Source organism: Citrus clementina, unplaced genomic scaffold (assembly GCF_000493195.1).
Source record: "Citrus clementina cultivar Clemenules unplaced genomic scaffold, Citrus_clementina_v1.0 scaffold_7, whole genome shotgun sequence".
Classification (NCBI taxonomy): Eukaryota; Viridiplantae; Streptophyta; class Magnoliopsida; order Sapindales; family Rutaceae; genus Citrus; species Citrus x clementina.
In genome coordinates, this window is record NW_006262075.1 from 404,621 (window position 1) to 417,947 (window position 13,327).

Below are 13,327 nucleotides of genomic sequence, written 5' to 3' on the forward strand. Positions count from 1 at the left end.
TGCAGCATCCAAATATTAACAGCGGCGGAATGGTACTTGGTGTTTACGTGCATGGCTGCGACACTGTCTCAGCTGCCCAACTTGAATTCTATAGCTGGTGTTTCATTGAGCGGAGGCCTCACAGCCGTCGGATAGTTACGTTTAGTTGGGTTGTGTCTGTGGCCAAAAGTAGAATCCCAGTTGTGTCATATGAACTGGTGAGGGACAAATCTGATATTGGAGAAACTTTTCAAGTGCTTAATGCTCTTGGGATTATTGCTTTTGCTTTTACGGTCCACAACCTCACACTCTTGAGATTCGGGTAAATCATCACTTTCGTATGTTACGAGATTCACGTTTGAAGAATTTAGGGTTTACCTTGACCTATGAAAAATCAACATAATTAATTCAAACTCCCTTCCTAGCTACCTACTAAAAGCTTATATATATAACTGGTTTAGTTTGGTCCCATAATAATTTTGAAGGACGAGGGTTAATCGATTTCAAATGTTGCAGGCTACCGTGCCTCCCACAGAAAAGCATGCATCGCACCTGCCAATGTGGAAAATAGTGATGGTTGCAAACGCACTTACTGCAATGAGTTTATTTCCCATTGCTACGGGTCGCTATTGGGTTTACGGCCGTGAGGTAAATTAGAACTCCCTTGGTTAAAAATGTTAATGAATTATCCGAACTTCAGTGAAATCAAATGGCTGGGGCTACCGAATTTGACAGATGACAAAGAGCAAAAGGGTGCTAACTGCTTTCTACCATTTCCATTCGCATGGGGTCTTGCGGTTTGTGTTGGCTCTTACAAGCTTGTTTGTCGTTATTAACGCATTAACCTCCTTCCCAATCTACGCCATGCCGACATTTGATGATCTGGAGTCCAAGCATGCAAGCAAGAGCAACAAGCCCTGCCCACTGTGGTGCCGCTTCTTGATCCAAGCATTGTTTGGATACACTAACTACTTGGGGGCAGTGGCACTCCCCATTTGCTAAGGAATAGCTGGCTTGGTAGGAGGCTTAACTTTGCCGGTAACAACGGGATATCCCTGCTTCATGCGGCTCAATATTAAGAAACCAGAACTGCATAGCACAAATGTGGTGGCTTAACTGGAGTCTGGGGATCTTGGGAATGGCACTAAGCTCTTTGTTGACTGCCGCTGGGGCTTATATTATAATCAAGAGTGAAGTCGACGACAGCTTTCTAAGACCATGTAATAAGCTGACTGATTACTCAAATTGAAGACTGGAATTGAAGCCAACGTGACATTATTTACCTTCCAAGCAATGGAATAATATCTAGCCCAAATGATTTTGAGATCTGTTCTGCATGGACGCATTGTGAAACCTTTCACACAAAAAACCCATCAGAATTAGAATTTTACTCAGAGAACATCTAAAGCTACAAAAGAAACTGAAAAAATCCACAAACAGATTCTACAGAACCTTTTGTGTTGCCATAAATTGTAGCAAGACCAAATGAATGTACAACCATGGGTTTCAAATATAACTCACTGTAAAATTTAGGAGAAAGCACTAAAGTCAATGATACAATGCTCCCTGATGTCAACAGCAGCAACGACAGGTTAAAAAATCTAAGCATGTGTAAGGTCTAGACTTTTCTTCAATTTCCTGTGCAGTGGGCAACCTTTCCAAATTGTATACGCTAGCTTTAACACAACATAATTTGTAAAGGTTTCTGCAAACTCCATCACTAAAGGGATACACTCGTTCAGGAATCCCCCTGCACACACCAAAAAAAAAAATGATATTGAATTATTTATTGCTTCCTTGACTATCAATCTTACGATGAAATTCTCTGCTGAATTCATTTTTGGCCGGCACCATAAGATTCAAACTTCTTTCATCACACCCCTTTTCTTTCCATAAAGAACACTTGATAGTATGACAAGTAATATAAAAATGCACAGATGTGTAAGAAAATAAACTGACCTCAAATACGGGATGCGTCTACGTCTTACGAGCTCATAGGTAGTCTGATTTGTCAGGATAAGATAACTGCAACAAAAATGACGTCAGAACTAGAATACACATAATCTTTTTCCTTATAAAACTAAACAATGATGTTCTTGGTCTCATAGATGGCTAGATAAGCATCTTTTCTTAGCAAATACATGGGAATACAAAGGCCTCATACTTACCCTTATATTAGGACTTCAGAAGTGGGGTGGTAAGAATAAATAGAGAAACGCAAAGCGAAAAACAAGAAAGTGTAAGGCTAGGCAGCTGCCCTATTCAAGTACCCTCTGCATTCTACCCATAAAGTATTTACTACTTTATTCGGACTCTTCTAGTAGTCAGTTATTTTTTGCCTTTGCCACCCAAAACCCCATAAAGAAACAGAATAAGATGCCAGCAGCTAGCATGACAAATTTATATACATTTAATCCAACATGAAACCCATAAAACATGGTGAACCACAATAGAATAGCGTCATTTTGCAAGTAAAATATTAAAAACCACTCATTACAGAAGTGAGCAACTTCAAAATAACACATCAATTCATTCAATTAATAGATTAGGACCACAGAGGAAAGGCACAAAGTCATTCAAGTACAGCCAAAAACAGTGTTGTAATTACTAATTCTAAATATTGGGGTTGAAATAAGAGGCCGAGAAAAGATTCTGCTAAAAGTGTAAATATAAGAATAAAATGATGATAGTATATTATAAACAAAAGTTACCTATGAAAAAGGAGGAGGAGGAGCAAAAATATCAAGAAAATTGCCAAAATAATCAGTAGCATAATCATGATTACATCCTTCCACCTGACAATAATTTCATAAGACAAATTCAGATTTAAGAAATGATATAAACAACATGAGACTTTAAGTTCCCTAAAATATAGGTAAATAAAATTTCACAACATAAAGCGCTGCCAATTCCCTAACTTCTTTTGAGGGTGATTTTAGCAAAGCACCAAAGTTCAGGTGTGCTTCGCAAGACACAAAATAAAAATAATGAGACTTCATTTTACAGCAAAGGAAACCTCAAGAAAGACATCATACCAAGCCAGTGCTATATTAGCCTTCAAGTATGCAACATACAAGACGCCAGTCCAAAGGCATAGTGCTGTCTCTTCACAAATGAACCACCTAAGGTAATAAATGCAACAAGAAAAACCAGAGAAAACAGAAAGAAAGAAAGAAATCCTTATAAGAAAAGTTGATCCATATATAAAAAAGTATAACAAAAACAGGTAAATCATATAAACAATAAATGCGCATAATTAATTGGCGGAGTTATATAATACACAACAATTCTTATTCATCAATCATATAACCACGGAAGTATAATTGCATGATATCAATGCTATAGAAAGGTCAAGTCAATCCAATAGATGTACCAACTTGCTTCTCATCATATTCTAACATAACAGTAAACGTGAAGCTAAATGTGTATGCCATGTAATTCTCCATCTCAGTTCTAGCCATCACTATGACAATGGAATATACCAAGCCTTTGATTAACATCAAGTGAGGAATTACACACTACAGATAGCTATTATAACCATGTTTTACAATGCTGATAACATTTTTAACTCAGCAAAGCAGCACACATCTGAAAAGCATGCACTCAATCACATCTAAGTAAGGGTCAAGTCCATGATAACTTTTTCTCCAATCTCAAACCTGTTAAATTTATTAAATCTACAGCAGGAACAAGGACAATAGTTTTCAGGTGTAAGACATCTCCTCATAATGTACACTCACCAAAATCGACAATGATTACCCAGGCCAACACATGTTCCCAGCCAAACACAATGATGATCAAACTGAAGAACACATCTGTCACAATCATGGCAATGCTTTGCCCGTGGAGGCTGCAATTATGCAGAAGAAAAATTAATAATAATCAGAGGTTAAATCAGCTGCATAATCCAGAGATCATCAAAGTAACAGGTAAAAGAGTGTCAGGTAATCAGCCAGTCAAATAACCTGCCTCCTTTTTGTGATAATATTTAATCAGATAAATCTACTATGCAGCTATGCAAAACATAAGCTTTTTTCAGCAAGCAAAGCCAGATGCCTGAATTGTGAAATCCAAATTGCTAAAACCTTCTCAGAAAATGCTTAATTATCTCAAGGCCCCTATCTACTGAGCAGCTTATTAGCTCATTTAAGCATTCAAATTCTCCTTTTAAGGCACAACTATGCTACTACTTTTCCCTATAGCAAAATTATGGCCAAATGAGATATTAACTGGAAGAATGCAGATCTTATTGCACGGGATGCCTATAAGAACATATAAACAAAAGATATATACATATACCTGTTCGACATTACAGTACGAGCAAGTTAAACTTCTGCAAAAATCAAAGAAGAAACTGTTAGCATACAACATATTATTTTCTTCTCTTTTCCTTCTTTCTAGAAAATGGAAAATCATGCATGGTCTATCCCAATGTAATGATAATTTAACCCAGACTGCAACTTGCAAGCTGATAATCACAGGATTTGAAGTTGCAAGCCACAGTCAAGGAGTGAAGCCACCTCAAAACAATTGTAACTTATGTCACTGCGGTATTGAGCATGGAATAAAATATCTACAGCAAAGCAAAGAACTGTACTACACCAAATGAAGAATGTGCGTTCAAATACCCTACTTGCTCTAAAGCTTCCTCCCTCAAGTAACTTTGTGCTTTACATCACTGCAGACATAATCAACCTTACTCCATGCAGTTGCCAAATTATATGACAGATTAGGGAAGGTTCTTGGTAATACTACCATAAAATTAAAAGGATTACCATATATGATGACTCTCGTGCATTGGATTTAAAATGTAAGAGACTGGTAGTATAACCATGCACGACTACTGAGTATAAACAGATAGGCATATGCATAGATTATATGAAATTCCAGAACAATATATAATGCAATCACAAACCTAATGGATGTTCCAGGAGGATACAGGTCCAGGACTAGCTTTGTCCAAGATGTTGCATTACTTCCTGAAAAACTTCTTCCTGACCGACTTCCCTCCATGGTAATGACCATGTTTCCATTTTTGCTTGAAGCCGGCTGTCTTTGCTTAAACATTAAAATAATAAAATTAACAATAAGATGAAAAAGAAAAAAGAATTCAATTCTATTTATGTCTGAATCCCATAGCAGTTCCTGGCATTTTTCAAACAGGAAAATAGAAAAAAAAAATTTGAATCAGAGCTTACTTTGAGGTTGTCGAGATCTTTTGAAATAAAGCATTTCTCTCGTTTGCATGTCTCATTGCATCAAGTACATAACTGAAAGCACACAAAACAAGAATAAAAAAACTAAGGCAGAAAATGAGACAAATTACAGATGTCATGTTTCGAAGAAAAAACATCAATATCTGGTTTGAAGGAGAAAAGAATTGCATTGGCATTTACCCAGGAGAAGAACCGGAGGTTATAAAGTATTGCACCAAAGTTGCAACAAACAAAAGCAAATAAAATGTGATATACCTGTAAAATGGTAGTTGAAATATTAATTAACGCTGAAGTTATCGTAAAATTATATGCTAAAGAAATCTGAAAGACTAGTAGGGTTTGAATACGTTTCGGAACATATATTAACACCCTCACTAAAAGCCAATTGAAATTTATTAAATGAATTCCTAACAGAAGACACAAGGCCTAGCTAGTCCTCTCCAGAAACACGTTCGATAAACCATTTGACTATATCAGTCAACCTTTCAATAATGATATGCTTAAAATTTTAAACAAAGTTCAAACATCGTTGAAAGAAGTAGACGCCATGCAATATGCATGAACAAAGATGGACAAAACAACATTTCATCAGTGCATCTAATAGAGTGGCATGCTTTAATGTCAGCGGACAATATTTTCTGCTACACATAGATCTTTGAATTTAAATTGAAACAACTGCCTGCAGCCCTCTAAGATTTTTTCTCTGTTTACAGCTCTTAGATTGCAAGATTGAAGTGAGCACTTATTAGAGAGTTCATCACCATTTAAGCTTCACATTTTAGCATATTTAGGGCCTTCCCCGCGTCTAATACATCCCAACTTAATAATAGCTTTTTATATATCAGTACCATCTCAGTCAGTTTGTAAATGAAATAATGCCCATCCACAATATGAGTTGGTGGTTGGTTTCAAACTTCCTCAGTTTGACTATTAATCTTAAACCTCAATCCCCTTAACTAAGTCCTTAAAGCCCCAACAGTTCAGTCAGATGTAAAAGCACAAATCCAAATCCAGTCTATGTTAACAATAAAATTCCAAATTTAAGTACACAGAAGTAAAAGAACTAACAAGCATTCTTGTCAAAGCAATGCAAAGAAACTGAATTTCAAAATAAATCTACAGGAAGAAAGAAACGACTATTTCAGGAATTAATACATACCATGGTTCATGCTTTGTTTTCTCTATCAATTCCGAATAAAAAAGAAATATAACACCCACAAATACCAAATGCAGTGTCACTAATGCCGCTTTTAAACCCAATGATGATCTCCGAGCTATAACCAACAATTCGAAACTGGTTATTAGAAGAAAACAAAAATAAAAATAAACTACTACACAAGTTAAAAATCAATTTTTATCCACTTGGAAGTTGAATTTAGTTATTAAAAACTTAGATAGTGTTACCAATTCCAATTTCCTTCACTATTTATCAGGAAGCAAAGAAAAAGCTAGAATCCTATGCACTTCAATCAAAACAGAAACAAAAATCGAAACGAATTACACCAGAAAGATTCAATTTTTTTTCTTTTCTAATTTAGAATCTCAAGACACAACGACCTAATAACTTACACCTTAAAAAAGTAATTTTTTTACCATTTCAACTTTCCTTCAGCTTTTCCTGGGAACCAAACATAGCTTACAATAAAAAAATAAAAATAAACACGTACCAGGATCCGCAAGACAAGGAACAAGGCGGAAACATCGGTCGAGAACTGGAGCACATGAGTCGCGAATGGGGCGACTTACAGCCGACAACATCGTCGTCAAATTGAAGACTTGTTATCAGATCATTTAAAGAACAAACTGAAACAGTTAATGATTTTCTTCTTGCAGATGTTGACTCTGCCGTTTTTGTTGCGTCAGAAATTCAGAAAAAAAAAACAAGCGTTTTCAAAATGCTTTAGTGGGCGTGTTGTTTTCAATCGCTTTTTCTCGAGAAAGTGACGGAAAATATGGATTAAACTCTGAATGTGGATAAAAATTAATCCCCAGTTCAAGAGTGGCACTCCGAGAAGAACCTGTAGGCCGTAGCACCCAATTGATATTTGTATTTGAATAATAACATTATAGTCCCTGTTTCTTGACGAATTCACTAATTAAAACATAATTTGTAACTTTACAGCACACTCCTCCTAGTCATGCTGTGTTCTGTCCATGGAAGTTGATAAAGTCACCTATATTCATTGTTTATCTTCTATACTCTTCATTCAAATCGCCACAATAATTACTTAGCCCTTCAAATAGATCTTATTTAAATAAAATTTTTATTAGTAAAGTTTTTATAAGTAGAGTTTTTAAGAAAAAAATTTTAGTTATTTGATTGACAATGAGAGCTTTTATTAAAAATCGTTAATAAATAAGTTTTTTTAAAGTTATATTAAGAACATAATGGAATAAAAGTATCAAATAAGTAAATAATATTTTAAATATTTTAATAATTTAAAAAAAAAACTTTTCAACATCTACTCCCAAAATCTGTAATTTTAAGCTTCTACTAGTAAAAAGAAAATAACTAATCTACTTTTTAAAAACTCTACTAAAAATTAAAATAAATAGCAACAAAAAAACTTGAAAATAGTTTATGAGATTAAAATAAGCACTTATAACCATTAAATAAATAATGCCAAATAGGTAAAAATAATTGTATGCTTAAAGAATCACATTAAGAAATAAGGTAAATTTACAAACTTTATATATTTGATTCGAAGTCTTAAATTTAATAAACTTAAAATGCATTGTACAATTTTAAACATTTAGTTGATACATAGTCACATAGTGAGATGTAAATGGACACTTTTTTTTTTCCTTTTATAGGGATATAAATGCACAGTTAGTACTTGATTAATTACATGGTGCGTGACATGAGGAAATCAAAACATATTCTTTCATTTTTTTAAATATAAATTTAAAAAATATATTAAACTAAAAAAGGAAGAGTTACAAAAGTATCTCCAATAGGAGATTAATATATAAGTGATATTTGAGATAGTCTCAAAAATCTTCAAATAACTTTTATAACTATTCATTAGTAGACAATCCCACCAAGTATCTAATAAACAAAACAATCCCAAATTAGCCAAGTTAACTGCTACATATTTTCTTTCTTAGAGGATATATGGGTACACTTAAAAATCACGTTTTTAATTAAATTGTAACTATTGGTCCATCTATTATGAAGGCACATGGAGGAGCAAAACTTAGATTATGAAGACAACAGTAGTTGAGTCACTTTCTAGCCAACCAAACGGTACATAATACCACCTGTCACTAAATTCTCAATGCCCTGTTAATAAACATAACATTAGGTGCTCTTGTATAAAAGCTTAAACTATATCGATATTGGTAATTTTAAGAAAAAGTGAAGGTACCTAAACGTTATTACTCTTTTGAACTCGTTATTGGCCCATGAACTGTTTGGTTCTTCTCTTAGCCCAATGACCCGGTCTTTATACTGAATTGAGAAAATGATTTTTTTTTTTTTCCAAATTCGTTTGCTCTTAATTTACGATCGTTTATTTATTTATTAACAATAATGTTACTGTCCAACAGTTGAAACCTTAATTGTGTTTCAACTATTATGTACTATTTATTTATTAGGTAATGAATTTTATAATTAATATTCTACTATTAAATAGATGAATGTTATATAATATATTTAAGACTTAATTATTGTAACCTCAAATATTATTCTTGTTTTTTTTATTAAAAAAAAAGTCTATAAATTTAGCTAAAATTTGTCCATATATACAAATATATTAAAAGTTTGATACGCGTAATATAAGTAGTAATTGGTTTGAAAAATAATTTAAAATTATTGGTGGATTAGGTACCCATAATTAACAAGTGTCTACCGATCCACTAAAATTTAAAGAAGTCTAAAAGCCTCGAGTGATCTCGCACATCACACACGTAAGGTAACAGCTCAAACGCAACTCCTCATGAGTCTTTGTAACAGGAGTGGTTGTCAGTTCGTAATTTAGCGCTGATCGGCCCAAAAAAAGATAAAAATTGAAAAAATCAGACCAAGTAAAGCCATCCGACAAACAATGAATGGCGCAGTAATTGTCGGCAACACAGTTGACACCGCCTACTTATTTTTTATTTTTATTTTTATTTTTTGAATTTAAACTTTTCAGCAATTCACTTGCAGGGATTGAATCTTGGGCCAGCAGCCTATTCTTTCATTTCATTCCAAGTATTAAAAAAAAAAAGAAGTTACATAGTTCATTGAGATTTTAACTTTTCAGCAGTTAACTTTAATGAGTTATTGATTCTAAGGCCACCAACCAATTCTTATGTCAATTTTGGAAGAAATTTACCATCTGCACTTCCAACAGAAAAGAATTGTACACCACTCAGAGTGCGTATAAAGTGTTTATGCTTGGAATTTCACTTAGGAATATATACAAGCGAGCTCTAGCTACCTCAAATGCAAAGAAATGTTGTAAAGGAGAATGAGTGCTTTAGGGAATTTTCCCCAGATTCTCAAAGACATCTTTGTGGTAGCATAGGAGAAATCTAAGTTGCCACGTAAAACATATATAAACTACAAATTACTTTGCAAGTAAGAATTGCGGGTGATATTACAAACAGACACAAGTTAAGTTACTGATGGCCTCCAACGATTCATTGTTCTAGGTTAATTCTTGTTTTTTGTAGTCTTAATTAAACACGGAGAGACAGCGACGTTTCCTGAGCAGGCGAACAAACGTTTCAACCTATGATGTATTTTTGTTGCGATACGTATAATTTTGAGATTCAAGAACGGATCGAAGATACCTGAAACACGGCATGTGTCGCCTCTAGAATATTTGCACCAACAAGTTTCTTCCTAAGGTAAAGAAATAATCGCGCAAATAATATTAATCTATATGAATTTTGTCTTCTCTATTGATTGTGGCCTTAACTAAGCATCCAAAGATTATATAATGTTTAGGAAAAAAAAACTTCGTCAACCAATATTAAGTTAAGTTAAATTAAATTATGCAGAATATTAAAAAAAAGAAGAAGAAGAAGAAAATATCAGCGAGGACGATAATGAGAATACAGCTTTGACGATATTGGTGATGTCAAGCGTTATGGACTTATATCTGTTTACTAATTTCAGCAACGTGAAGTAGCATGTATCCATTTCTCGGTGCATGGATTATGATGCATAAAACATACTGTATATTTAATTTTAAAAAAAAGTAGGGACTTTCAATAAAATCAAAGTCCTTGTTTAATTACCGCCACATAACATGCTGTAATTATGAGTCAGTGACAAAATTAATCATATCGCTACCCTTTTGTTTATTACTGTGACTTTTCATGTATAAATATCTATAAGGGCAGGTGAGTAACACAAAGATATACAGTGTACAACATAACTTGGAAAAATATTTTGAGCACATGGCCAAGAAGTATACATGGTGTTTCCTTCTTGTTTTGATGTCAATAGCCATTGTGGCTGCTCATATTGGTGAGACGGCAGTGCCAGCAGTATTCATATTTGGTGACTCAACAATGGATGTTGGCACTAACAACTTCTTACCAGTGAGCCAAGAAATTAAAGCAGATTTCTATTATAATGGAATTGATTATCCTTTTTCTGAGCCCACAGGAAGGTTTAGTAATGGCTATAACACAGCTGATCGAATAGGTATGTATGTATATCTATGTATAAACCTATGGATTGAATGATTTTTCTGTTTTTCCTTTATATACGTACATTGATATTTTAGATAATTAGTGTGTTTTGTTGATCTGAATCAGTGAAGCTGTTGGGTTATAAGAAGAGTCCACCTTCATTTTTCGCTCTTTTGAACGATTCCCCCACTTTTAAAAGGAATATACTTGAGGGTGTCAATTTTGCTTCTGGAGGCTCAGGAATTCTTAACACAACGGGACTTGTATATGTAAGCTAATTAAGCTTTCCACTCTTGCCTTACTTTCAGTTGAAAATGACCGGGATTAATTATTCAACCGTCCAATGTAGTGCAAGTGACACAAATGTCAACTTATATAAGTAAGGCTCTAGAATTTAAAATTTTAAACAAAATGAAAACAGATGTATGGGGTATAAAAGAAGTGGCAGACATAACTCAGTGTGAGAGAATCCAGAAAGGGTGTGTCTGAAAGCAACAAGCTGCTTCATTATTGATTCTTTAATATTGTTCAAATAAGTTATAACCCCTGGTAAATTAAAGAATAATATATTAATCATAAACTAACTTCAAGTTGTACAAATAATATCATATTGCTGTTCATAAAGTACAGAACAATTTCATGTCATTGGGGGAGCAGATCAACCTATTTGCGACTGTGCTGGGCAATATCACAGAGCTATGTGGACCAGCAGCAGCTGCTACATTGCTTTCAAAATCGTTGTTCATCGTTAGTTCAGGAAGCAATGATATCCTCGAACAACAGCGCTCCCGCGCTCCTCTATCTCCAGACTTCCTAGACAACCTCCAGTCCACCTACGCCGACCATTTAAGGGTATCTTCTTTTCTTTTTCATATTGGCTTATTGGCTTAGGTGGCATTTATTTTTATTTTTAAATTTAAATAGACTTAAATTAGTTTGGATTTTTTTTTATCCAATTAGTTTAGATTCTGAATACATTTAAATGTTTGAATTCAAAAGACATGTTTGGTTCTTAATTTGAATATATGATAATAAGTATTCAATCATTTGTTTTTTCAACTCAGAAAGTTTGAAAACCTAATACTTTTATATTTGTGCCTTTACAAATTTTAAATTTTAAATGTTAAATGAATAACAAACATCTCAATAAATATAAATAACATAGCGTTTTATTAAATCATGTTCAAGTGAATAAAACCCTTAGAACATGGTAATCAATTTTATTGTAGTTTATGATGTACTATATGAAAAATATCAAATAAAAAATGTAAAAATAAATAATGCTAATTAGATGGGGATATCTTATAAAATATCTTTTAATAATGTCATTAAGATTTTATAGATTAAGCCAAAAAAAATGGCTTAACAATTTAATGATTGAAAATTTTTATTAAAATGAAAAAATAAACAAACATAACAACCTAATTTATTGAAATTAAGTCAATTAAGTAATTAAGTTTTAAAAAAACCCCTTACTTCTGTACTATATATCATTGTTAATTTATTTCTCAATATATGTATATGTGTCTATGTGTGTGTTGTTATTATATAATGTGGATGTGAAAATGTGGATTTCATGTGAATTTTCTATCACACTATAATAGTGTTTTTGTTCAATTAGTGAATCCACACAAAATCTGCGATTAGGCATCCATACCTTAAAATTATTATTATTATTATTATTATATAGCACCAATCTGTTCGGGATCTTACATTTTATTAAAGTGGAGAAAGTTATCAAGTCATATATATTAATAATGCATATGTACGTATATAGCGATTCCATTATATATTCCACAATAGCTATAGAATGAAAGATCTAAAGATACCCTGAAATTTATATTTATGCAGAGTCTATACAATCTGGGAGCCAGAAAATTCGCCATTATAACTATTCCTCCAATTGGTTGCTGCCCGGTAGAACGTTCTTATAATGGTAGTGAGTGCCTTCACGGAGCAAACGAGTTTGCTCGACAATTCTACAATGCAACTGAGACCCTCTTACAACAATTGAGCTCTCAACTCTCTGCAATGAATTACTCTATTGGAGATTCATTTGGATTGACACTTGATATCATGGGAAACCCTTTAGCCTTTGGTAACAATTAAGCCTTAAATATTAGCTTCATCCAATTAATTCGCCTTCGCTGGAATTAATTGTGCTTAAATTAAAATTGAATTTTTTTTTTTGAATTTTAAATTTAAATCTCTTTCTTTAGGTTTCAAAGAAATCAGGAAAGCTTGCTGTGGAGACGCAACAACTATGTGTAATCAAACGGCCAGCCTTTGTCAAAATCGTGATGAATATTTATTCTGGGACCGATTTCATCCAACTCAGAAGACTGCAGTATTGGCAGCTCTAACATTCTTTGGAGGATCTGATCGATTTGTGAAACCTGTAAACTTTAGTACGCTGGCCGCCATTAATATTGTTTGAGATTTTATTATTCAGGCGCTGCTGCGTTGTAATTTCTCGTTTCTGAAATCAACTATGTCATAGCACA

The 13,327-nt window shown here is 33.5% G+C and overlaps 2 protein-coding genes across 3 annotated transcripts; one reads left to right on the forward strand and one right to left on the reverse strand.

Moving 5' to 3' along the window:
* Positions 1-557: 557 nt before the first annotated feature.
* LOC18037719 (protein S-acyltransferase 10) lies at positions 558-7,192 on the reverse strand. Of its 2 annotated transcripts, XR_002904714.1 has the most exons (12): positions 6,863-7,192; positions 6,355-6,469; positions 5,376-5,450; positions 5,178-5,249; positions 4,895-5,032; positions 4,279-4,312; positions 3,720-3,829; positions 3,015-3,101; positions 2,691-2,774; positions 1,939-2,004; positions 1,501-1,729; positions 558-1,333 (listed from the first exon to the last, which is right to left on the reverse strand). XR_002904714.1 is itself a non-coding variant. In XM_006425257.2 (11 exons), the coding sequence occupies exons 1-11, from the start codon at positions 6,951-6,953 to the stop codon at positions 1,552-1,554; spliced, it is 1,050 nt and encodes a 349-aa protein (XP_006425320.1). In that variant the 5' UTR covers positions 6,954-7,192; the 3' UTR covers positions 1,401-1,551. The 2 variants fall into 2 exon arrangements, 1 of the variants encoding a protein (XP_006425320.1); XM_006425257.2 differs by lacking the exon at positions 558-1,333 and having other exon boundaries at positions 1,401-1,729.
* Positions 7,193-10,586: 3,394 nt separating this feature from the next.
* On the forward strand, positions 10,587-13,260 carry LOC18036284 (GDSL esterase/lipase At4g16230). The gene is made up of 5 exons (XM_024180384.1): positions 10,587-10,836; positions 10,950-11,092; positions 11,454-11,675; positions 12,633-12,921; positions 13,043-13,260. The coding sequence occupies exons 1-5, from the start codon at positions 10,587-10,589 to the stop codon at positions 13,258-13,260; spliced, it is 1,122 nt and encodes a 373-aa protein (XP_024036152.1).
* Positions 13,261-13,327: the final 67 nt, after the last annotated feature.